This window comes from Salvelinus fontinalis, chromosome 2 (assembly GCF_029448725.1).
Source record: "Salvelinus fontinalis isolate EN_2023a chromosome 2, ASM2944872v1, whole genome shotgun sequence".
In the NCBI taxonomy this organism is placed as follows: Eukaryota; Metazoa; Chordata; class Actinopteri; order Salmoniformes; family Salmonidae; genus Salvelinus; species Salvelinus fontinalis.
The window spans coordinates 61,167,882-61,191,345 of NC_074666.1; the positions used below are offsets into that span (position 1 = coordinate 61,167,882).

Genomic DNA, 23,464 nt, shown 5'->3' on the forward strand with positions numbered 1-23,464 from the left:
AAGGTAGCATGCACAAGTAATTAAGGCTCTTTTCACACCTGTGACAACAATGCTAGGACTGCATTCTTTGTCTTAAGTAAATCATTCAAATGCATCTGGTTTCCATGCCTCCATTTCTATTTGTTAAATGAATGTCCATTGTCCACCAAGAGTGGCTGAATATCCTCTTCTCTTCAGTTTGCTCCTACATGAATATTGGAGAGTGAAGTAGCAACAGTGTTCCCCTCCCCAAGTCTCCATCTTTATATTCAGTGAGCTCTCCAATACCCTCGTAGAGCAGGCCATACATCATCACATGGGATATCATTGCATTAGCGCTGCAATATGTCAGATTTCAGATAGACCTACTCTATTTGTAAAAAAAAAAAGGCTTTGTCATCTCATCAATCTATCTAGCTCCTCTATGAAATGATTTAAGCCTGCCCCTTACTTTACCTGGGAGAGATAAAGGATAATGTAGGCTTGTGGCCCAAACTGCATTTTGTGTACGCAGAGGCATCATGCTCATAGGGGGTACAGGGCCATGTGTCCACTTAAACTTGTTCTGTTTACTTTAAAAATATATATATATAATACTTGTTCTTTTCTGTAATGCTACTAGCCACCTATCAATGAAGTTGGCTTTAGCTAGCCCAGAAAGGTTCCCAACTTCATAACTAGCTACTGTACCAAGTAGCCATTTTAGGCTATCAATGAAGTTATATTTATATCTGCATTTTATTTATTTAGCAGAGTGACTTACAGGAGCAATTCGGGTTAAGTGCCTTGCTCAAGGGTATATCGACCAATTTTTTTCACCCTTCGGTCACTGGCCCAACGCTCTTAACTGCTAGGTTACCTGCCGAGTACCTACAAGTGTAGCTAGCAAGAGTAACAAGAGTAGCTAGCTTGCCTAACTATGTTAGCTGGTATGCCTGCTGGCAAAGTTGGTAGACTTTAGAAAAGCAAGCAGTAGCTAAATTTACAGAATAAGACTCAGATTCCTTTCAATCTTATACCTAGATTTTAGCAGAGATGCAGGCCTAGCCCCCCTATGGACCAACGTTTTTCAAATGTGAAAATACAATTCCATGTGAAATTGTTCACATGTGAAATTGCAAATGTTCTTTTCACATGTGAATGTTTTTCATGTAAATTCCACTTGTGAATCTACACTTCACATGTGAGGTGAAAACATGTTATTCTCACGTGAAAAGGTGGCGTTACATGTGAAGTCCATGTTGAATACATGTGAACAACTGACCTCACATGTCTCTTTTGTTTTCACATTTGTAGATTTCAGCTCAATTTCAGCTTCATAATGTGAAATAGTAAATTCCACAAATTTATTTTTGTAAGGGAGGTAATGAAATGGTACGGGGGGTTTAAGGTAAGTGGGTTTAAGGTAAGTGGTAAGCTGTTGAGTAAAATGTGTTATGAAAAAGCTGTACAAGTCTTTAATCATAAACAATATGATTACATTTGACATGATCACTTAGTACTGAGTTTTCAATATGACCTCACCTTGGATTTGAAATCAAACACCTCTGGATTTGGGTTACGCTGGTCTTTCTGCTGCGTCACAAAGTCTGTAGCATTCTTAAAAGTCCTCTACACATTCAGTACCTATAATACGTATCTGCACTATTTTAGTTATCAGTTATCTGACTATTGTTTATTTCATTTACTTATCTCATCAATTTGAGGGTTTTCTGTATAGTTGTCTAATGTTGGTGGGACATATTATTCTGGTTTAATGTTACTCCTGAATCACTATGATAAATAGAATAGTTTTTGAATGTACTGTATTATACAAAGTTGATATTTATTATGACCCGCAAAGTGTGGGAATACAGGTGAAATCAGTCATTGACACAGCCATGCTGGTGTAGCAGAAAGATCGGAATATCATGAACCAAGAAGTTGTTCAAATCCCTGGTGAGGAAATACTGAATAATAATTACTGTATAAATACATCTGTCAAATATGTACGTGGATTGCAGGGCATCATGGGAAAATGTTAATCCACTTGTGAATGGTTGTGATCACATGTGAAAATCCACTTGAAACTCCATGTAAAGTGTTCCAAAACCACATGGTTTTCACATGTGAAATACAATTTTGCATGTGCAAAACATGTGGAAATTTCAATATGACTATATGACAGGTAGCCTAGTGGTTAGAGTGTTGGTCCAGTAACCAAAAGGTTGCTAGATTGAATCCCCTAGCTGACAAGGTAAAAATCTCTCAGTCTTTCTGCCCCAGAACAAGGCAGTTAACCCACTGCTCCTAGCCCGTCACTGTAAATAAGAATTTGTTCTTAACTGACTTGCTTAGTTAAATAAAGGTTAAATAAACAAATAAATACACATGGTGGGGCATCAGGAGAGATAAGGCAGTACAATGGAGAGAGGGAGGAAGGGGATTATTTGAGTGGCCAGCCTAAATTATGTTATAATTATGTATCCTCATGTTCCTATACAATATATGACATGGGTCTAGAGCTTTCAAGGGGGCTTCAGTTGGAGTATTTGGCAAATTATTACTTAATTGAACCATATTACAGCTTCACAGACTTACCTTTTCCTGCCCCTCTGGAGTTGGTGTGTACCATTGGACATAAATCGAGAACAGATCTAACATGTTGTTTCGATGAAGTGCAATACAAGTTAATTTGCACTCAGGATGAAAAACTAAACTGAAGAGAGGAGAGCCGTAAAGTGTGCAGTGACGTAGGACAGTCTATGCGATCGCATGCTGGAGTTTGTACTATTTGCCTATGGAGGCTGAGAGAGCAGTACCGCAAACAAAATATTTCAAATTCTAAAAGCAGTCGGTCGAACTGCAGTGAAGTGGAATCGGAGCTGAAACACCCAAAGAGCGAGAAAGACTGTGGCCCGCCACTGCGTTAAGAGGATACCGGTGTAGTTTTGTCAAAAACATCTTATTAGGCGATTTCTGAAGCTGAGCCTGGGAAGCACTCTTCCCTTTTCACTTTTTGGAGCGCAGTGGGCAGATTTAATGAATGCTGTGGTGTATGTTGCCTAGATATTATAAGTTAAATGCTATTTTGGAGACCTTAGCATTGAGAAAATAAATATTGGAGCACCTGACCAGTCGCACATCGAACAAAAAAAAACAATACATGAGAGGACTGTTATGAAGAGGGATTGAAAAAGGACGACGCAAAAGGCTGTCAACGCTTTGAAGTTGGCGAGACCCGACATCAATCTCTGGCCGAATTTCAATAGGCCCACTGAATTAATTATTGGATACTGCGGACGGAACCTCTAATGTTCGTTTTATGTACATGGCTATTATTAAAACCAAGCTAAACGCAGTCCTCTGGAAAGTCCATTCACCGGAATATATAGCGGTGTAATACAGAAAGAAATAGACTACTACGGATCAACATTATACAAAAAAAATATTTCCGAAGAGACGTTTGAATTTCCTCTGAAATGGACTGACATCGATTAAAACCAAACATATCTCAATAAGATAATGACCGGCAATTTAGAGGCTGTGTTATAAAATAAATGAACATTTTATACTTTATTGGGACTTCATATTTGAGAAAATGCATAACGATAAGTAACTGTTGGTTGTTCGTGTGGGCAAGATTTATTCCGAAAGTTGCGTGATATCCTCTCTTGTGAGAATTGAGTATCCCTAATCCTGTACCAGAGGCATCGCGTGGTAACACGGTAACTGCGGGAAGGCAGGAGTGCAGTTTGGAGGTATCAGCAAATAAACGCACAGAAAAATGTGGCTGCGAATTCTTCCCCAGGTATGTCAGGTGCATGCGAGATGCTTTTAAATCATTGTTGTCCTTTCAGTTATTAACTGCTATGTTGTAAAAAAAAAAAATGTTTTGTTGGCAGCTGAGATTGTGTTTTTGCCTCTCACTGCTTGGGACTTAGATTTGTTTTTTCAAATCAAATCAGACTGTATGTGTCTCATGCGCCGAATACAACTGGTGTAGACTTTACCGTGAAATGCTTGCTTAAGAGCCCTTCCCAACGACGCAGAGTTCAACATTAATAATACAAATAAAATAGTAACACGAAGAATAAAATAAAATAGTCAAGAATGGAGCTATATACAGAGAGTAGGCTATCAGTAGTCGTACCAGATCAATTTGCAGTGGTACCAGGTTTTAAGTACACGAGGGCAGGGTAAAGTGACTAGGCATCAGGATAGATAATAATGAGAGTAAAATAAGGAAAAGAGTAGCAGCAGCAAAGGATGAATGTAAAAGTGTGCGTGTGCAGTATATGTGTGCGTGTGTGTTTTCCGTTTACAACTCCCGTAAAGAACAATATCTAGTGTATGATATTACTTCAAATGCAGGTTATATTGGCACTGGAGCTCTCGAGCACTACGAACTATTATTATTAAAGGGGATATTGCTAAATTTTGTTATATGCATTTTTTGTTGTTGATTCATTCACTTGGCTTGTATTCGAGAATACAATTAAACGCAGTTACGCGCTGATAATGCTGAGACAGTAAATATTGCAAATATGACTCAGCAGGTATTCAATTTAATTTAAATCCGCAGGAGGCACAGGGCTGTTTTTGGGATCTTTCTAAGTCTTTCAGCCAATCTTAGGTGTTGTTGTGGCTCGCCTGATTTAGCCTAACCCAGGAGAAGATTACGCATTGTCATTACACGTTTGAGTAAGGGTCAAATCTAAATCGGTAGGAATAAATATGCCTGTTTTCTTATACAATCCTCACATCCACATAGCCTACATGACCTGCGGAGATTGAAAGCACCGACGGCAACAACACAACTCTTCAGTACTTGCATAGGTCTACTACTTGTACGGGATTCTTCAATCTTGAATGCGCCAAGTTGGAGAGGTTTGGCACCTCGCCGCATAGCGCACCTCATTTTGATATCATAAATCAAAATACAAACACTAAAAATAAGCTTCTTCGAACCATTGACATTGCCGACACATGCCAAGCCTCTTTGTTCTCATTGTTTTCACTTTATGACTAAAATCTTTTGCCACAACTTGTGGCCAAAATGAATCCTTTATGCTGTGTAGAATCATAGAGTTGGCAGCTTTACACAAGGTTGCACAAGTGTATAAAGAAAGTGAGCTTATACAGTGGAAACACAGGGCAGAGATTACAAAGCCTTCTATTTCTACATGGAACATAAATGATCCATGTGTTCTGTTGTGTAAAGCAAGGGTTACCCATGCAATACCTCACGACAAGGAGCAGTAAATACGGAATGGTTGACACATTTTGTTCCATGCATACCAAATGTTTACGCTGAAAAATGTTTGGCTTACAGACACTTGTGCATCTGGTGTATGCATATGATCATACCTTCTTTGTGCAGTATATTCAAAACAGTCTCAATATAGACACCCTGATGCATTGAGAATCAAACTCATGCAGGTGCAGTAGGGGATTCATTTCTACACAGCCACTGCCTGTGAATCACACTAAGCCTATATTGCTTGAGGTAAGTCTGGCATTTGTCCAATGGAGAGAGATTAGTGAACTCTACCCAGGGCTATGAGGTGAAGTGATTGACAGTTCTAAATGCAGTGAGGGTTGACGTTCTAATTAAAGCAGAAAAGACAACCTGGACAGTGAGGAAGTGAAAATGCAAATAATACCAACGATGCATATCTGATTGCAGATCCATCATCTAGCTAATGATCAGATCACTTTCGTTTTGACTGAGCAACCATCCCATGTCTTTGATTTTCATATGATTCATTTGATATGTAAATGTGAGTATGTTAAAGTGAATCAACAATATGTCATTTTTATATATTTGCCAAACTGTCTGACTGTAAACATTTTTGTCCTGTCCACCAAACTATACATTTTACATTTTCGAATGAATCACCAACATAATGTTATTTTTATACTCCCTATTTGCCTGGCAGACAGACTCTGTAGGCCTACACATTTCTTCCTCTCTACCAAGCTTTTAACGACAGTCCTAAACAGGGCCTTCTTTCAGAGGCAAACAGATCCTTGTCCCTTCATCAGGTGTGAATGTCAGTGAGACTCCAGTCTGTTCTGCATCTCATCAAAACTATTCCTCAATTAAATCTCAATGTCCACTTCTTTAATTAAAGATCTCAATGTACCCCTAGTCACAGTCATAGCCTGGGTCTGTCTGTCCTCGCTGATCTAATTAACTGATCACAGAGCCCTCAGATGAAAAGGACCAGACCACAGAACGGACATTCCCATTCAATTCTAGTTAATTCTAGTATACTGTAGTAATTATATTTCCACGGGCACAGAAGCTACAGATATAAATCCTCCCGCGCAACCATATCACATAGCTGAAAACCAATGGCTGCTTGGCTGACAGAAGGGAAACTGGCTTTTGAGGAAAAACAGTCTGTGCTAGCACTATACAACAAGGTTCCCCAATAGGCGGCCCACGGGCCAAATTCGGCACCCAGGTGATTTTATTTGGCCCCCCAATTTTTCGTAGAAAAATAAATATATCTTTATTAATTTATTTTGACGTAAAATCACCAGGAAATCAGCTCAAATAGATTGCAATTCACAAAATCTGTTCCCAAGCATTCCCACACATAAATAAAGAGGTTATCGTAAACCAATGTAATCAGGGTTTGAAATACTTCTTCTTTTGTCAAATCTATTTGGGCTTCTTGCTGTCAACACTCATTTACAAACGAAGCATATTACAATTGAAGCGTTTGTGTTTAGTGAGTCTGCCAGATAAGAGGCAATAGGGATGACCAGGGATGTTCTCTTGGACCGTTTTCTTGTCCTGCTAAACATTTGAAATGTACTTATGGGTGTCAGGGAAAATGAATGGAGTTAAAAGTGCATTCATTTTCTCTAGGAATGTAGTGGAGTAAAATTAAAAGTTGTTAAAAAAATATAAATAGCAAAGCAAAGTACAGATACCCCCAAAACTAGTTTAAGTAGTAAGTTAAAGTATTTTTCCTTAACTACATTACACCCTTGAGGTGTTGAATATATTTTTTGTAGAAAGCAGGGTGACTTTTGGATTGGTTTCCCACCAGAAGCTGCCACTGGGGAATATAATACATCTGTGTGACCATGAACAGCGCCGGCGACCCTTACCACAGCCATGTGTCTCATTGACTACCTACAGTTGAAGTCGGAAGATTACATACACTTGGGTTGGAGTTATTAAAACTCATTTTTCAACCACTCCACAAATTTCTTGTTAACAAACTATAGTTTTGTCAAGTCGGTTCGGACATCTACTTTGTGCAAGACACAAGTCATTTTTCCAACAATTGTTTACAGACAGATTATTTCACTGTATCACAATTCCAGTGGGTCAGAAGTTTACATACACTAAGTTGACTGTGCCTTTAAACAGCTTGGAACATTCCAGAAAATATGTCCTGGCTTTATAAGTTTCTAAAAGTCTAATTGACATAATTTGAGTCAATTGGAGGTGTACCTGTAGATGCATTTCAAGGCCTACCTTCAAACTCAGTGCCTCTTTGCTTGACATCATGGGAAAATCAAAGAAAATCAGCCAAGACCTCAGAATTTTTTTTGTAGACCTCCACAAGTCTTGTTCCTCCTTGGGAGCAATTTCCAAACGCTTGGAGGTACCACGTTCATCTGTACAAACAATAGTGCGCAAGTATAAACACCATGGGACCACGCAGCCATCATACCCCTCAGGTAGGAGACACGTTCTGTCTCCTAGAGATGAATGTACTTTGGTGCGAAAAGTACAAATCAATCCCAGAACAACAGCAAATGAACTTTTGAAGATGCTGGAGGAAACAGCTACAAAAGTTTCTATATCCACAATAAAACGAGTCCTATATCGACATAACCTGAAAGGCCGCTCAGCAAGGAAGAAGCCACTGCTCCAAAACCGCCATTAAACAAAGGCAGACTACGGTTTGCAACTGCACATGGGGACAAAGATCGTACTTTTTGGAGAAATGTCCTCTTGTCTGATGAAACAAAAATAGAACTGTTTGGCCATAATAACCATTGTTATGTTTGGAGGAAAAATGGGGATGCTTGCAAGCCGAAGAACACCATCCCAACCGTGAAGCACAGGCGTGGCAGCATCATGTTGTGGGGGTGCTTTGCTGCAGGAGGGACTGGTGCACTTCACAAAATAGATGGCATCATGAGGGAGGAAATGTATGTGGATATATTGAAGCAACCTCTCAAGACATCAGTCAGGAAGTTAAAGCTTGGTCGCAAATGGGTCTTCCAAATGGACAATGACCCCAAGCATAGTTCCAAAGTTGTGGCAAAATGGCTTAAGGACAACAAAGTCAAGGTATTGGAGTGGCCATCACAAAGCCCTGAACCCAATCCTATTGAAAACGTGTGGGCAGAACTGAAAAAGCGTGTGCAGGCAAGGAGGCCTGCAATCCTGACTCAGTTACACCAGCTCTGTCAGGAGGAATGGGCCAAAATTCACCCAACTTATTGTGGGAAGCTTGTGGAAGGCTACCAAAAACGTTTGACCCAAGTTAAACAATTTAAAGGCAATGCTACCAAATACTAATTGAGTGTATGTCAACTTCTCACCCACTGGGAATATGATGAAAGAAATAAAAGCTGAAATAAATCATTCTCTCTACTATTATTCTGACATTTCACATTCTTAAACTAAAATTGTGAATTTTTACTAGGATTAAGTCAGGAGTTGCGAAAAACTGAGTTTAAATGTATTTGGCTAAGGTGTATGTAAACCTCCAACTTCAACTGTATATGGCTTACGTGCATTTACTGTTTACTATGGTTTGACCTTCAAGACACATATAAAGCCATCTATCGTATATCATGCCTGCGTCTGAAATGTTACACTTTTCCCTGTATAGTGCACTATACCAAGCAGGTGGCTATACATTAATGATAAAGTATGTGTTCGACGGCGCAAGGCTGAAATCCTTGAAAGTGCTTGCATCAGCAGCTCCAACTGAACATATTAATCAATAATAGCTAGGTTGCCAGCACACACATGTTTTAAAGCCCACCTTCCCCAAGCCAAGGTGACTGGACTGTTTGCTGCAGATAGGACGAGGCTTGAGAACTTCAATCAGTCAGAGTTTGAAGGCCGGTAATGAACTAATATCCCACTATACAGTATGTCATTCTGGGCTATAATATAGGTGAGGCTGACAGGTGTGTCTATCAGTACAGTAGTCTATTACAGTGGATATGGAAATGTATTGTTTGCACCCTGCAAGATTGGACATTTATCAGAAGTACAGGTTCTCTCTATTAAGGTCAGGTGGGAGGGGTTGAAGGCCAGAGGAGGGCGCTCTTCTATCTGGTCAGGGTCATGTTCAGTAGAGCACAGCGTAGCAAACCGTAGCAAACCATTTTGCTACTCAGTGTTCTTATTGGACAATGTACAGTGGTACCTCCCTGTTTCAGTCCATTTTGAAATTTTTTCCCCCTAATGAATAGGACCCTGGTCATGCACAGCCCTGAACCTATCGCATTGATGGATAGCTCAATGTCACTCATCATGACACGAGTTCTGCAGCAGATTTTAGTAGATGTTTCCTAGTCTAGCCCAAGAGAAATCTATGCCACTTCTATGCAATTGGTCCCAAGGTATAGCAAGCAACTGGAGGAGAAATTCTAACCACTTGTTTTGATTGAGTCATAGGATATCAGGCTTCTTTAAACCACCACATCTAAAATCCTGATTAAAAAAAAGGATATCAAGTAGATGTTAGATTTGGATTGCAATACATACACTACTGTTCAAAAGTTTGGGGTCACTTAGAAATGGCTTGTTTTTGAATGAAAAGTACATTTTTTGTCCATTGAAATATAGTGTAGACATTGTTAATGTTGCAAATGACTAGTTTAGCTGGAAACTGCAGATTGTTTAATGGAATATCTACGTAGGCGTACAGAGGCGCATTATCAGCAACCATCACTCCTGTGTTCCAATGACACGTTGTGTTAGCTAATCCTCTGTCCAGTGTTCTTTTGCTCATCTTAATTCTTTTGCCCATCTTAAAGCACAAACAATGTGCTTTTCTTTCAAAAACAAGGACATTTCTAAATGACCACAAGCTTTTGAACGGTAGTGTACATTCCAGAGTTCCTCAAAACAATACAATGTGTACAAAGAAATTGGAAATGGTGTAACGCAAAAGAATATGTCACGACACATCACATAGGCTGATGGCTTAAGATGCACTGGTAGTTGCAAGTCTTTGGTTAACTACATATTGATTGCCTCCTGTGTAAATTCATTCTATAAAAAATATAACCAAATCGGAGGACAGGACATTACGTACCAAAGGTAATCAGTTTTAGATCAAATACGGATGATAACAATCATAGTTGCCCTGAAAAGCCTTTGCTTCTCCTTTCCCTAAGCCCCTTACAACATGAGCCCTGTACAATTCTCAGAAAGCGGGTCTGATCAATTTCAAGTGAAACCTCAGAGAGCTGGGTATTTAAAGGGGCAGTCTGAGATTCAAACAAAAACAACGCAGCCACCACTTTTAAAAAGTCAAAAACGTATTCACCGCTCCCATATTGACCCTTTAATAGAATGAAGGAAACAATTCCGGGCAAGCCAAACTGCGATCCATCTGCTGACTTGCATGGCTGTTCTTTATTTTTCTACATCACGCTATGCTCACAGACACGTGTATAAAAGCACTTAAAGACACTGTAGGAGCACTCACTGGCTTGCGTCCCAAATGGCACCCTATTCCAAAAGGGTCCATTGGGCTGTTAGAAGTAGTGCACTATGTGGGTAATAGGGTGCCATTTGGGATGCGTTCCTCTCTGTCTTGTTTCCATAGGGGTGCTGTAAGAAACTGGTGTGTCAGTCATAAGGCCAATCAGTGCTGTGGAAAGAGGTGGTTGGGGAGACGGTGGTGTAATAACCTGGTTACATAGCGATGATACAGTCGAGGCTATATTGTATCACGGTCTTAACTGGTGCTTGTAGGTATAATGAATAGATTAAATATGGGCCACACTATTTATTTGACCTTAGATAAAGCAGTACTGAAGCATTGGAAGATAACTGTTAAAGATTGCATAGCACAGGGCTGAAGGGTATGATTCAAAGACACTGATATCTAATGTAAAGATAGTTCTAAACTGTGCATTGACTATTCAAGTTTAATTGGTAAAACTGGACACCTAGAAACTCATGTAATAACACGGACACGCTACGCTGCCTGATCATTATCTGTCTCTATCTATTTCTATTTTATTTTCCTATTTCGTACTTCATGCTTTACTTTGACCGTCCATAATCTGAATCTGATTGGTTTACTCTTGATGTTGTTAAGGTTTGGTGATGGGGTGTTGTCGTAGATATAACAATACAGAGATTATTATTTTCCAACATGAGCATTGTGGAACTGAAAATCACAGGATATTTGCTGTCTAGTCCTTACATAACTAAACATGGCTAAATCAGATAAATACCAAAGCAATAAAGCAACTATTTCTGGACAAATGTAATCTTTTAATTATTTTTCTAATGCTAGCCATTGTTGAGTTGTAGACTGTCAAACTCATTTATTTTTTGTTTAGTCTATTTTCAGTATAGTACTCAATGGCAATAAACCTTAGAGTCTAAGGGATAACAGTCTCATAATGTCTGATTAGGAATCTATGGGCCAGTTTCGCAGACCCAGATTAAGTATTCCCATGGACGCCAAACCACGTTCAATGGAATTTCTTTTTCATTTGAAAGTAGGCCTAATCCAGATCTGTGAAACCGCCCCATGACTTTTTCAAAACATGATTGCTTCATGATTCCTACATAGCTCTTGAGTTGGAGAGTGCGTAAACACAATACATTGTACTCATACTCTTGTATGACCGTATCAAACTCTTTCTACTTTTACTACAAAGCTATATGCAGTGTGTATCATCCAGGTATTTTATCCTGTTAGAGACATAGTCAGAAAGTATTCACACCCCTTTACTTTTTCCACATTTTGTCTTATTACAGCCTGAATTTAAAAATGGTTAAGTTGAGATAAATCACTGATCTAGGCACAACACCCCATAATGTCAAAGTGGAATTTTGTTTGTTATTTGTGGTGAAAATGTTTTACTAATTTGAGGCTAAAATGTCTTGAGTCAATAAGTATTCAACCCCTTTGTTATGGCCCGACTAAATACATTCAGTAAAAATGTGCTTAACAAATCATATGATAAATTGCATGGACTTATTCCATGTTCAGTAACAGTGCTTAAAAAGATTGTTGAATAACTACCCCATCTCTATACCCCACACATACATTTATCTGTAAGGTCCCTCAATCGAGTAGTGAGTTTCAAGCACAGATTCAACCACAAAGACCAAGGCGGGGTTTTCAATGCCTCACAAGGAAGGGCATCGATTGGTAGATGTGTAAGATAAATTATAAGCAGACACTGAATATCCCTATATTAGGCTTTGGGTGGTGTATCGATGCACCCAATCACTACAAAGATACAAGCGTCTTTCATAACTCAGTTGCCATAGAGGAAGGAAACTGCTCAGGGATTTCACCATGAGGCCAATTGTGATTTAAAAAAAGTTACATAGTTTAATGGCTATGATAGGATAAAACTGAGGATGGATCAACAACATTGTAGTTACTACACAATACTGACGTAAATGACAGACTGAAAAGAAGGAAGCCTGTACAGAATACAAATATTACAAAACATGCATCTTGTGTGCAACAAGGCACTTAAGAGACACTGCAAAAAAATTGGCAAAGAAAATGTACTTTTTGCCCTGAATACAAAGTGTTATGTTTGGAGCAAAGCCATCACAACACATCACTGAGTATCACTCTTCATATTTTCAAGCATGGTGATGGCTGCATCATGTTATGGGTATGCTTGTCATCGACAAGGACATGGGTGTTTTTGGGATAAAAAGAAACGGAATAGAGCTATAAGCACAGGCACAATCTTAAAGGAAAATCTGGTTTAGTCTGCTTTCCAACAGACACTGGGAGACAAATTCACCTTTCAGCAAGACAATAACCTAAAACACAAGGCCAAATATACGCTAGAGTTGCTTACCAAGACGACATTGAATGTTCCTAAGTGGCCTAGTTACAGTTTTGACTTAAATCTGTAATGAATACTCAGGGAGAAAAAGGTGTAGATTCACACGCAGAGTGCGGCAGGTGTTTATTACGTCTTCGCAGAAGGCAGGAATAGTGGTCACAGGCAGGCAATGGTCATACATAGGTAGGCAAACAGGCAGGTAAAAAAAATAGGACTGAAGGCTAAAACTGGTTCTCATAAACGAGCTAGGAATACAGTCAAAACGAACAATACCTCACAAAGGCACAAACAGAATGAACTGAACTAAATAAGGAGCTGACGAGACCAGGTGAGTAACTAACACAGGGGAAATCAATGAAAAAAATGAAAGACAGGGCTACGTTAAAGAACACAAAGAAAGAACACAACGAAACAGAACACAAGGTTGACCTTGCAGTACCCCCCCCCCCCCAGTTTGCGCTGTTCTGTGAAGGGAGTAGTACACAGCGCTCTACGAGATCTTCAATTTCTTGGCAATTTCTCGCATGGCATAGTCTTCCTTTCTCAGAACAAGAATAGACTGACGAGTTTCAGAAGAAAGTAAACTGTCTCTGGCCATTTTGAGCCTGTAATCGAACCCACAAATGCTGATGCTCCAGATACTCAACTAGTCTAAAGAAGGCCAGTTTTATTGCTTCTTTAATCAGGTCAACAGTTTTCAGCTGTGCTAACATAATTGCAAAAGGGTTTTCTAATGATCAGTTCGCCTTTTAAAAGGATAAACTTGGATAAGCTAACACAAAGTGCCATTGGAACACAGGAATGATGGTTGCTGATAATGAGCCTCTGTACGCCTATGTAGATATTCCATCCGTTTCCAGCTACAATAGTCATTTACAACATTAACAATGTCTACACTGTATTGCTGGTCAATTTTATGTTATTTTAATGGACAATTTTTGGGGATTTTCTTTCAAAAATAAGGACATTCCTAATTGACCCCCAACTTTGAACAGTAGTGTATGTAAATTAGATATTTCTATATTTCAAAAACATGTTTTCACTTTGTTATTATGGGGTATTCTGTGTAGATAGCTGAGAAAAAAAACTATTTCATACATTTTTGAATTCAGGTGGTAAGAAAAAGTGGAATAAGTCAAGGGGTATGAATACTTTCTGAAGGCACTGTACTGATTCAGGGGGACTTTTTCTTTGAGTCCAATGCAGCTTTGAAGCTTGTCAAGGTTTTTTGGTTGAATAACTATGAGAATACATTTTTTCCCAACTAACTCAGAGGAGGACAAAGGCAGCGCATCTCCATACCTGCATCAGGGTTTCACCCAAGCCAATTGACCACTCAAATCTGCAAAATAATTAAACGAAAGTGCACAGTCTACGGTGGTTTGAGAGCAGCGGGTACTGGGGGCGATGCCATAACAAAGCTTTGGGGAGCCAACCATTGTTTGGTTGACTTTTCCGATAAGTTACTTAAATTAAATTACTGTGTGATTGTTTTGTTTTTGGCAGAGTACATACTCTGGTTTCCCACTTAAAGCTAACACAAACTCATCAAAGCAATTGTTTGTGGTTCCCAAAAGGGTTATGTTATTACTTTTTCCTTTTGTTTGATCAGAGGACTGGAGTGTAGTTGAACTGTGTTGGATTATTGGTTTATTTGTGGAGGTTTTGTATTCTTATTATCAGTGCAATTACATAGCCTCGAAGCAGCTCACAAATGAGCTAATTAGGAAAGGAAGCGGGAGATATTTATGATGTCGGACGAAGAGACACTATAGCCGTGTCTCGGTAGTCTGTAAATAACAAGCCTTTTCACTCAATTGTTATTAATGTGAACTATATTGAAACAAAAATATAAACGCAACGTGCAACAAGTTCAACGATTGTACTCAGTTACAGTTTGTATCTGGAAATCAGTCAATTTGAATGAATTAGGCCCTAATCTATGGATTTCACATGACTGGGCAGCGGTGGGAGGGCATAGGCCCACCCACTGGGGAGCAAAGAACAGCAAATCAAAATGAGTTTTTCCCCACAAAAGGGCTTTTTTACAGACATAATTACTCCCCCCTCAGACGATCCCACATGTGAAGAAGCCAGATGTGGAGGTCCTGGGCTGGCGTGGTTACACGTGGTCTGCGGTTTTTAGGTCAGTTGGACTTACGGCCAAATTCTCTAAAACGACGTCGAAGGCAGTTTATGGTAGAGAAATAAACATTAAATGCTCTAAACAGCTCTGGTGGACATTCCTGCAATCAGCATGCCAATTGCATTCTCCCTCAAATCTTGAGACATATGTGGAATTGTGTTGTGAGACAAAACTGCACATTTTAAAGTGGCAATTTATTGTCCCCAGCACAAGGTGCACCTGTGTAATGATCATGCTGTTTAATCAGCTTCTTGATATGCCACACCTGTCAGGTGGATGGATTGTCTTGGCAAAATTTCTGGGATTTTTATTTCAGCTCATGAAATATGGGATCAACACTTTACATGGTGGGTTAATACTTTTGTTCAGTGTAATTGTGCACAACTATAGGGAGTAGCTAACAAGAGGTACTTTTCCAAGTTCAATATGTTATTTTTGTTTATTTTGCTTGTCTATATACTATCGTATTTACGGTATGCTAATAGCTGCGCTCACATATGAAGCAGGATGTAGCTTTGGCCACACAACATCCAAGGCCAGTATAAACAGAAAAGTAGCAAATCTGATGTTGAAGAGAGATAATGTAAATGGCCCTTAAGTCTTCACTATACTACAAACTCTTCCCTACCTTTTGCTCTCTTTCTTTCCCTCTACCTCTCTCCCCCTCCCACTCCATCTCTGCTGTAATGTTTATGGTGCACTGTGGATTGTCCAGAGGCCTGATAACCCATGCTTGGTCAGGCTGTAAACACTGGCCTCCTTTCCTACGACAGTGACATATTTATGGTCCTGTGAGTGGTGACTTTTTTTATATCCCAGGTCTCCCGGTATCTGTCGCAGGCTCGAGGCGCCTGAGATATGCAGGAAGTCAAGTGGAAGCGCTTGACTCCATGTTTCGTACCCTCGTGTCATGACGTCTCAGAGAGACTGCACCTATCCAGATGAACGTCATTGTTTAGTTTCTCCAGAGGAAAGACATTAAAAATACAAAGGACAGAATCAGTCTGTATGGGGCATGACCAAGGGATCTTAGCCACGTACCATTCCGACGTCTGATTTATTTGAACATGTACTAGTACAGCACCTCCATTCCCAAACATACACATGCACCCATATACAAGCACAACACAGTCCTGCACACACACACACACACACACACACACACACACACACACACACACACACACACACACACACACACACACACACACACACACACACACACACACACACACACACACACACACACACACACACACACACACACACACACACACACACAAGACTGCCCAAGTGGCTGCACTAGAATCATAGAGTAGAGAGATATATGCAAGAGAGAGGTGCACTGTGCCTTTTTACCGCCATCCTTGATACAAGCCTGAGCATCCTCCATTAATTACCCACAGAGACAGCAGCTCCTTGCCGTGCCGTGCCAGAGCTGGCATAAAATATATTGACTTGCTGGGCTACCGTAGGAGCTGGTGTCATTCTCATTTATCACAATTAACAACCTTACAGCGGCGATACCGGCCCAGAATCAACCACAACCGCAAGGTCAAGTGAAGAGGCAAAGTAGAGTTGCATATTTAGGCTGTGTCCCAAATGGCACCCTATTCCCTATGTAGTGCACTTCTTTTGACCACAACCCATAGGGGAGGCAGAATAAATATTGATCCGGCAGTCCTCCCTCAGAGGGTACCAAAATGGGAAGAAATAGGGATAGGGTTCTCTCATAGACATGTTTTCTCTCAGGGCTTTGGATGCCCTGGTGTCCTCAGTAGCCATCCCACTGTGTGAGAGGAAGTTGATTTTCAGACAGTAGCGTGTGCGTGTCGTGCAGTTTCCGCTGTCTCTTATGCCTGCATTCACTATTACACACACACACTCTCACACACGCACACACACACACACACACACACACACACACACACACACACACACACACACACACACACACACACACACACACACACACACACACACACACACACACACACACACGTTCCCTGGCCTGGCTCCTACGGATAGAGAGACCCACAACACCCACACCAAGTAATTAAGTAACCAAGTCATTAACACACGACTGCCTCGTTAATTCCTAGATACATGCCATGCAGCCTCCTACACATATACACCTACAGTACTTCCGACACAGCACTCAAACATATAACTTCCATTACTTGTACCGAAGTGAGTGCACGCACAAACCTGCCTCTTGACAGTAGTAGCGTTCTTGCGTGCTTGCCTTTCATGATATGCACCAACACACAAGTTCTACACTACAAGCTCCGACTGACACACAAAAAAAACATACACCCATGGTTTGACAGCTGGGACAGGGAGTGTAAGTGTGGCCAACGATCAATATAATGCAATCAATATTATGCCACCCATGCAAGCGACACATGTTCTCTCTCTCTCTCTCTCTCCTCCCCCCTGTGATAATAAGGCAGGGTAAACAGTGGAGCGTCATAATGCCCTGCATGTGTAAACACCATTAGAGCCTTAAACGGGACAGAGGTGCCGCTGGGGCTGCAGCACCACAGTATGCTAGCTGGATCTAGCCCTAGGGATCAAAGTAGATCAGGCAGCCCGGCAGGCAACAGTGACAAGGGTCTGTCCTCCTCACTTACGCCCACGGAGCACGGTCCCCACCATCCTCTGTGCCTGTTAGTTAGTGCCATGGCACCTGCTTAGTTAGTTTGTTAGCTTGCCATGGCACCTGTAGTGCTGGTTGTCTATCGACCCTGTAATTTCAAAACAGATTGGTGGATGAACACAAATTACAGTACAGCCCGGCTGCGAGGGTGGAGGTAGCTGGTTTTTCTTTAAGTGTTTACCTCCATATATCAATGTTGTTTTTTGCAAGACAGCCGTCCTAGATTGGTTCGAGCTTCCCTAGCTGTGCCTGTGAAATCAATCATCAGTGCAGGATGCAAAGCAGGCAAAGGCTTGGCGTTCCGCTGAAGCTCAAAGACCTCTGTGTGCTATTCCTTTTCATTGCTGTGTGCTTTCTGCTCTGCGGGGCTTCTGTTTGAAATGTGGGAGGTTTGAACAAACTTGAAGATATCTGGTAGTTGAACAAACAAGGCATTCATCACTGTCTACTCGCGTTGTTTTTCTTTCGCTCCCTCTCCCCCATTAGTTGTAATGTATTGTTTGTTAAGTCTGGTAGAGGCAGACCAAGTTCTGCATCCCATCGCTCACGCCGCAGCGCCGGCGAGGCTGCGAAGCCTAATGAAATAATGGTGCTGCGCGCTGTCTTTTTATGGGCTCGTTCACAATTTGTCGTCTTTGCAGTAGACGTTGTTGTCTTTTATATGTGCTGCAACTTTTTCTTTGTCATCGTGCCATGCCCATTTGTCTTTCATAACTTTAAAGAGAGAGCCAAATTGCCCGGCAATGGGACAATAACACTTTTCTGAATCTGAATCTCAAATTGAGCCATTTGAAAAGACACCTCTGAGGCTGCAAAACGCAACACAGAGAGCTTGATGGAAAATGTATTCACGGGCGGTTGACTGTGCTGTCTTGTTCCGTATCCATAAATGCAGTGTAAGTCTTCTCCTGACAGTTGCATGTTTGGCTGCTTTGTCACACACCATGGAGGAATTAACAGCTTACGTCTGTGGCTAGCACAAGCCTAACGCTAGCCTGGGGGAAGATTTGTGTAGTGCCCATGGAGATTCGATCATGAGCTGAGAGAGAAGAGAGAGAAAAGAGAGAGAAAAGAGAGAGAGAAAGAGAGAAAAGAGAGAAAGAGAGAGAGAGAAAGAGAGAAAATAGAGAGAAAGAGAGAGAGTATTTATTTTCCCTTGTGTACTTTAACCATTTGTACATTGTTACAACACTGTATATATATAATATGACATTTGTAATGTCTTTATCGTTTTGAAACTTCTGTATGTGTAATGTTTACTGTTAATTTTTATTGTTTATTTTACTTTTGTATATTATCTACCTCACTTGCTTTGGCAATGTTAACACATGTTTCCCATGCCAATAAAGCCCCTTGAATTGAATTGAGAGAGAGAGAGAGAGAGAGAGAGAGAGAGAGAGAGAGAGAGAGAGAGAGAGAGAGAGAGAGAGAGAGAGAGAGAGAGAGAGAGAGAGAGAGGAGAGAGAGAGAGAGAGAGAGAGAGGAGAGAGAGAGAGAGAGAGAGAGGGAGAGAGAGAGAGAGAGAGAGAGAGAGAGAGAGAGAGAGAGAGAGAGAGAGAGAGAGAGAGAGAGAGAGAGAGAGGAGAGAGAGAGAGAGAGAGAGAGAGAGAGAGAGAGAGAGAGAGAGAGAGAGAGAGAGAGAGAGAGAGAGAGAGAGAGAGAGAGAGAGAGAGAATCATTGTGGTAATTTGAAAGCACCTTTGTCTCTCCTCTTTCCCCTTCGGAGGTGTTTATAGTGGTTGTTAAAATTTGATCTGCCCTCAGGCCAAGAGCAGGAAAACTCATTTAAGTGTGTGGCCAGACCATAGTGACTTTGCGGAAAATGTCCAACTGTCTGTATTTTACCTCACCAACCACATCCTCTGCCAGGTGATCTTCTAATCCAACACTCCATCAAGCCACTCAACCATCGAAAGGCCCTCAGTCTCAGTTATAATACACAAACCTTTAGCTATTTGATTTCTCTCCCCAAGTGGGAATATCAACTTGGTTTTTTTAGAATATATTTTGAGAAGATTTTGGAACCACAACCTCTTCCCGATTTGATTCATTTCAGAAGTTCTGCCGAGACAGCTGCTGGTGTGCTGAATGGCAAGCAGGGCACCTTTTCCTGCTGCTCCCAGACTATCGACTCATTCACAGTGAGCAGCCTGCTCACTTTAGATAAGTGAAGCTTAGACACTGTAGCTAACATAAACAGCCGCTCCTTATGGGCCACCAAGGCAGCCGGAGGCACCTTACTCACGACAGCTGGAGGAGGTAGTGGCTGTCAAGGCCTGCGTCCCAATGGCACCCTATTCTCTATATATAGCACTGTGGGCTCAGATCAAAATTAGTGCACTATATAGGAAATAGGGAGCCATTTGAGACACAACCAAGTAGTCCCCCTCTCATCCTGTCCAATCATTACCACGTTGATATGAATGGAGAACAGAGTAAATGCTGAGACAAGAGAGGAAACTAAGCTAAATGGAGGGAAAGGGTCATTTCGGGGTTGATGGGGCCGATTATAGCCAGGCGTGTGTGTGTGTGTGTGTGTGTGTGTGTGTGTGTGTATGTGTGTGTGTATGTGTGTGTGTGTGTGCTTGTGTGTGTGTGTGTGTGTGTGTGTGTGTGTGTGTGTGTGTGTGTGTGTGTGTGTGTGTGTGTGTGTGTGTGTGTGTGTGTGTGTGTGTGTGTGTGTGTGTGTGTGTGTGTGTGTGTGTGTGTGTGTGTGTGTGTGTGTGTGTGTGTGTGTGTGTGTGTGTGTGTGTGTGTGTGTGTGTGTGTGTGTGTGTGTGTGTGTGTGTGTGTGTGTGTGTGTGTGTGTTTGTGTGTGGGAGTGTCTAGCACCTGTCATCAGCCACTCAAAGATCCACACAGTGACAGCAACATCCACTTACATGGGCCAACGTTGGCCACACTTCCACTCCCTATCCCAGCTGTCAAGCTTCAAGAAGGCCCGGTCCCTGGCTCTGGAGATAAAGAGAAGGATGGAGGGTTGGCTGGGGGAGGAGGGATGGAGGGATAAGGGAGGCCAGCAGCCACTGCCAGAGGGAAGACATATGGCGACGGAGACCTCCGTGGCCGTTTAACCAATTTTCTGCTTCTGAGTCCATTACCTTCCACTCTAGAGCTGTTTTGCACCAGCTTCCACTGTTCATTTCTCTCTCTCCCCATCCAAACATCATCATTCGGCATTGCAGAGTAGTGTGGCTGGAGACGACTGTTGGGATCTGTGCTCTTCTACATCAGAGGCTAAAGTGGAGAATCCTTTGAGAGTGGAAAGTGATTGGGTTCTAATGGGAAGATTAGGTATTTGGATTTCAAGTATGCATATCAAAATGAGATATTAAGTATTTGGATGATGTGTACAATAGCAACATATGCGACCATCACTGCCGTTCGCTCTTCCACATCTTGGGCTGGAGTGGAGCTGAGATATTTATTCAACAAAGAGTTTGTGAAATCATTCTAATGGGAAAATGATGTATTTGGATTTGAAGTGTACAGTACATAGCAACATATGGGACTCTCTTTATCGCTGGTTTCCTAATGTCCATTCGAGGAAATGTATAAATTCCATTTAGACAAATAAGGGCAAGGGGGCATTGTTGCTAACAAAACCAATTGGTCAAAGATTTGTTGATACCACATTTGATCAGTGGAGGCTCCTCAGAGGAGCAACAGGAAACATAAAAATTCCAGGCATATGTGTTGTTAGTGGCTATGACGTAGGGTTCAGCAAGGAGTTGATGGACAGTCAGAAGATAGAAAGAACATCCCAGCTTCAAGTGGTGTCAGATTTCACACCCTGCTTCACACAGGCAGAAGAGTCAGGGCTACCGCTCAATGAAAGCTATTTAGATCTACGGTGACCACAGATCAATTTATAAGCGAAAATGTTGGTCGGAACCGGTACCAGAACCATTTAAGAGGCTTATTAATTTATTGCCACGGGGCCCCACCGGAGTAACTGCTAAACTGCTTGCTGACTCTATATTGTACTGCATCATTGCATGAACGCGTTAGTTCTAGTAGCTATGTTGACTTTGACGTTAGCTAATATGGTGACAACAATGCACTTTCATTCATAGGCTAGGTTGTAGCAACCTCATGGTGTGTATTGGGAAAAGTTGAGGATCATGTAGTAGCCTAAACCTATCAATGTTACATTGAGCTGGGTGAATGGAATATGAATGACAGTCATCCAATATGCTGTCATAGAAATAAGACCATGCTCATAAAAATAGTAATGATCCTTCCTCATCTTAAATGGCACCGACCGCCTCTGCATCTGATTGGTCGGAGGACAGAGAAAATAGGAATCAATGTAACATTGACAGATCAATACCAAAGCTGATAGGGACGTTTATCTCCATGAAGGTTACGTCTAAAATTATAATTTGCCCTTAACCGGCATCAGAGCAGAAAAACTGTAGACAGAAAGGAAGCCCTGTTTATCAAATAGCCTGTGGGCATTTCATGTCCGAAGAGGCTATACTCATCTTTGCTTTTTATGCTGCTGCCAATATATTCTTCTTACTTTAAGGTGCATCAACAGCAACTTTCCACTAGAGTGGATTAAGTAACTGCCCTATGCGTGAAACACTGACCCATATAAGCACTGAGGCTCTTATGAGAAAGGCCTTGCACTGGTTTAAAGTATGACACAGTTAATCAAAAGTTAAATTCCCCTTTCATCCTAAAACCCACTGAGTGTAATCAAAGTCTAAAGAAATATGTGTTTGTCACGCATCACAGACATCACAGACTCCATTTATCCCCCTTGCCTAAACTCTTAGAAAATTGGATCATTTTTTATCCCGATAGGAGAACACTTTTTGGTTCCAGGTAGAACCCGTTGGTGGTGAAACATATTGTACTTAGAACCTTTAAGTGGTAAAGGGGTTCCACGTAGAACCTTGCATTAGTGAAAGGTTCCACTTGTTTCCCAATGCTGTCCCAGTTGTTTTGAAGCACGAAGCAAGATAGAAAATCATGTAGGATGGCCCATTAAATCAGATCTCTCTGGCACCGCCTATAATTCAACATGGTGTCACTTGGCCCTGATGCATTGACATATCTAACGGTCTGTTTGTCAGGCTTATCTGCCATGCTAGCCTAATTGTAGCTAGCATGCGTACTGGCGACCGACACTTGAATCTCAATATAATGGAGTCTGCCATTGGAGCTGCTACCCAGCTCCCCCTTAATAGCATGCACATCAGTAGCAATTCAACTGTGACAGGGCAGTACAATTTGTCACATATGATCAGACATGATAGGGGTTTGTATGATGTCAGACGTTCTGCTGTCACAGGCTCTCTGACAAACATCAAAGCAGTGAGTAAACTGTTACTACAGAGTAGTTAACTAAGCTGGATGTCTGACCCGCAGGACTAGTAGCCTTTGCCATCACCAAGGACCTATTAACAACTAGCATTTGGCCCCTCTATTTTCATGTCTTTTTGAATTTCGATTTGTTTTGGCTAATGATGCAAAGAAGGCAAACATCTTTGATTTGGTCTGCTTCTGAGCACTGAACTATTACACCATTTGGTAGTATGGTTCAAACTGGGTCTGGGGGCTCAGTTCTGTGTATAACAATTGCAAATGAATTCTAATAGGGAAGGGAAGTAGTTCTGTTTTGTATTTCAAAGCTG

General features: G+C 41.3%; 1 protein-coding gene and 1 non-coding gene across 5 annotated transcripts in view; both read left to right on the forward strand.

The window, feature by feature from the left end:
• Positions 1 to 985: 985 nt before the first annotated feature.
• Positions 986 to 1,138, forward strand: LOC129833901 (small nucleolar RNA snR44). Its single transcript, XR_008756139.1, has one exon. It is a non-coding gene; the product is annotated as a small nucleolar RNA snR44 (small nucleolar RNA).
• A 1,560-nt stretch (positions 1,139 to 2,698) lies between these two features.
• The window catches only part of LOC129822630 (corticotropin-releasing factor receptor 1-like), a 168,149-nt gene continuing 147,383 nt past the window's right edge, over positions 2,699 to 23,464 (forward strand). For 2 of the 4 annotated variants that reach the window (XM_055881010.1, XM_055881003.1), the window contains exon 1: positions 2,717 to 3,769. In XM_055881010.1, coding sequence (XP_055736985.1) covers positions 3,746 to 3,769 — 24 coding nt within the window. In that variant the 5' untranslated portion in view covers positions 2,717 to 3,745. Of the gene's footprint in view, positions 3,770 to 23,464 lie in introns of all 4 variants that reach the window. The other 2 variants (XM_055880997.1, XM_055881015.1) reach the window with 2 other exon arrangements.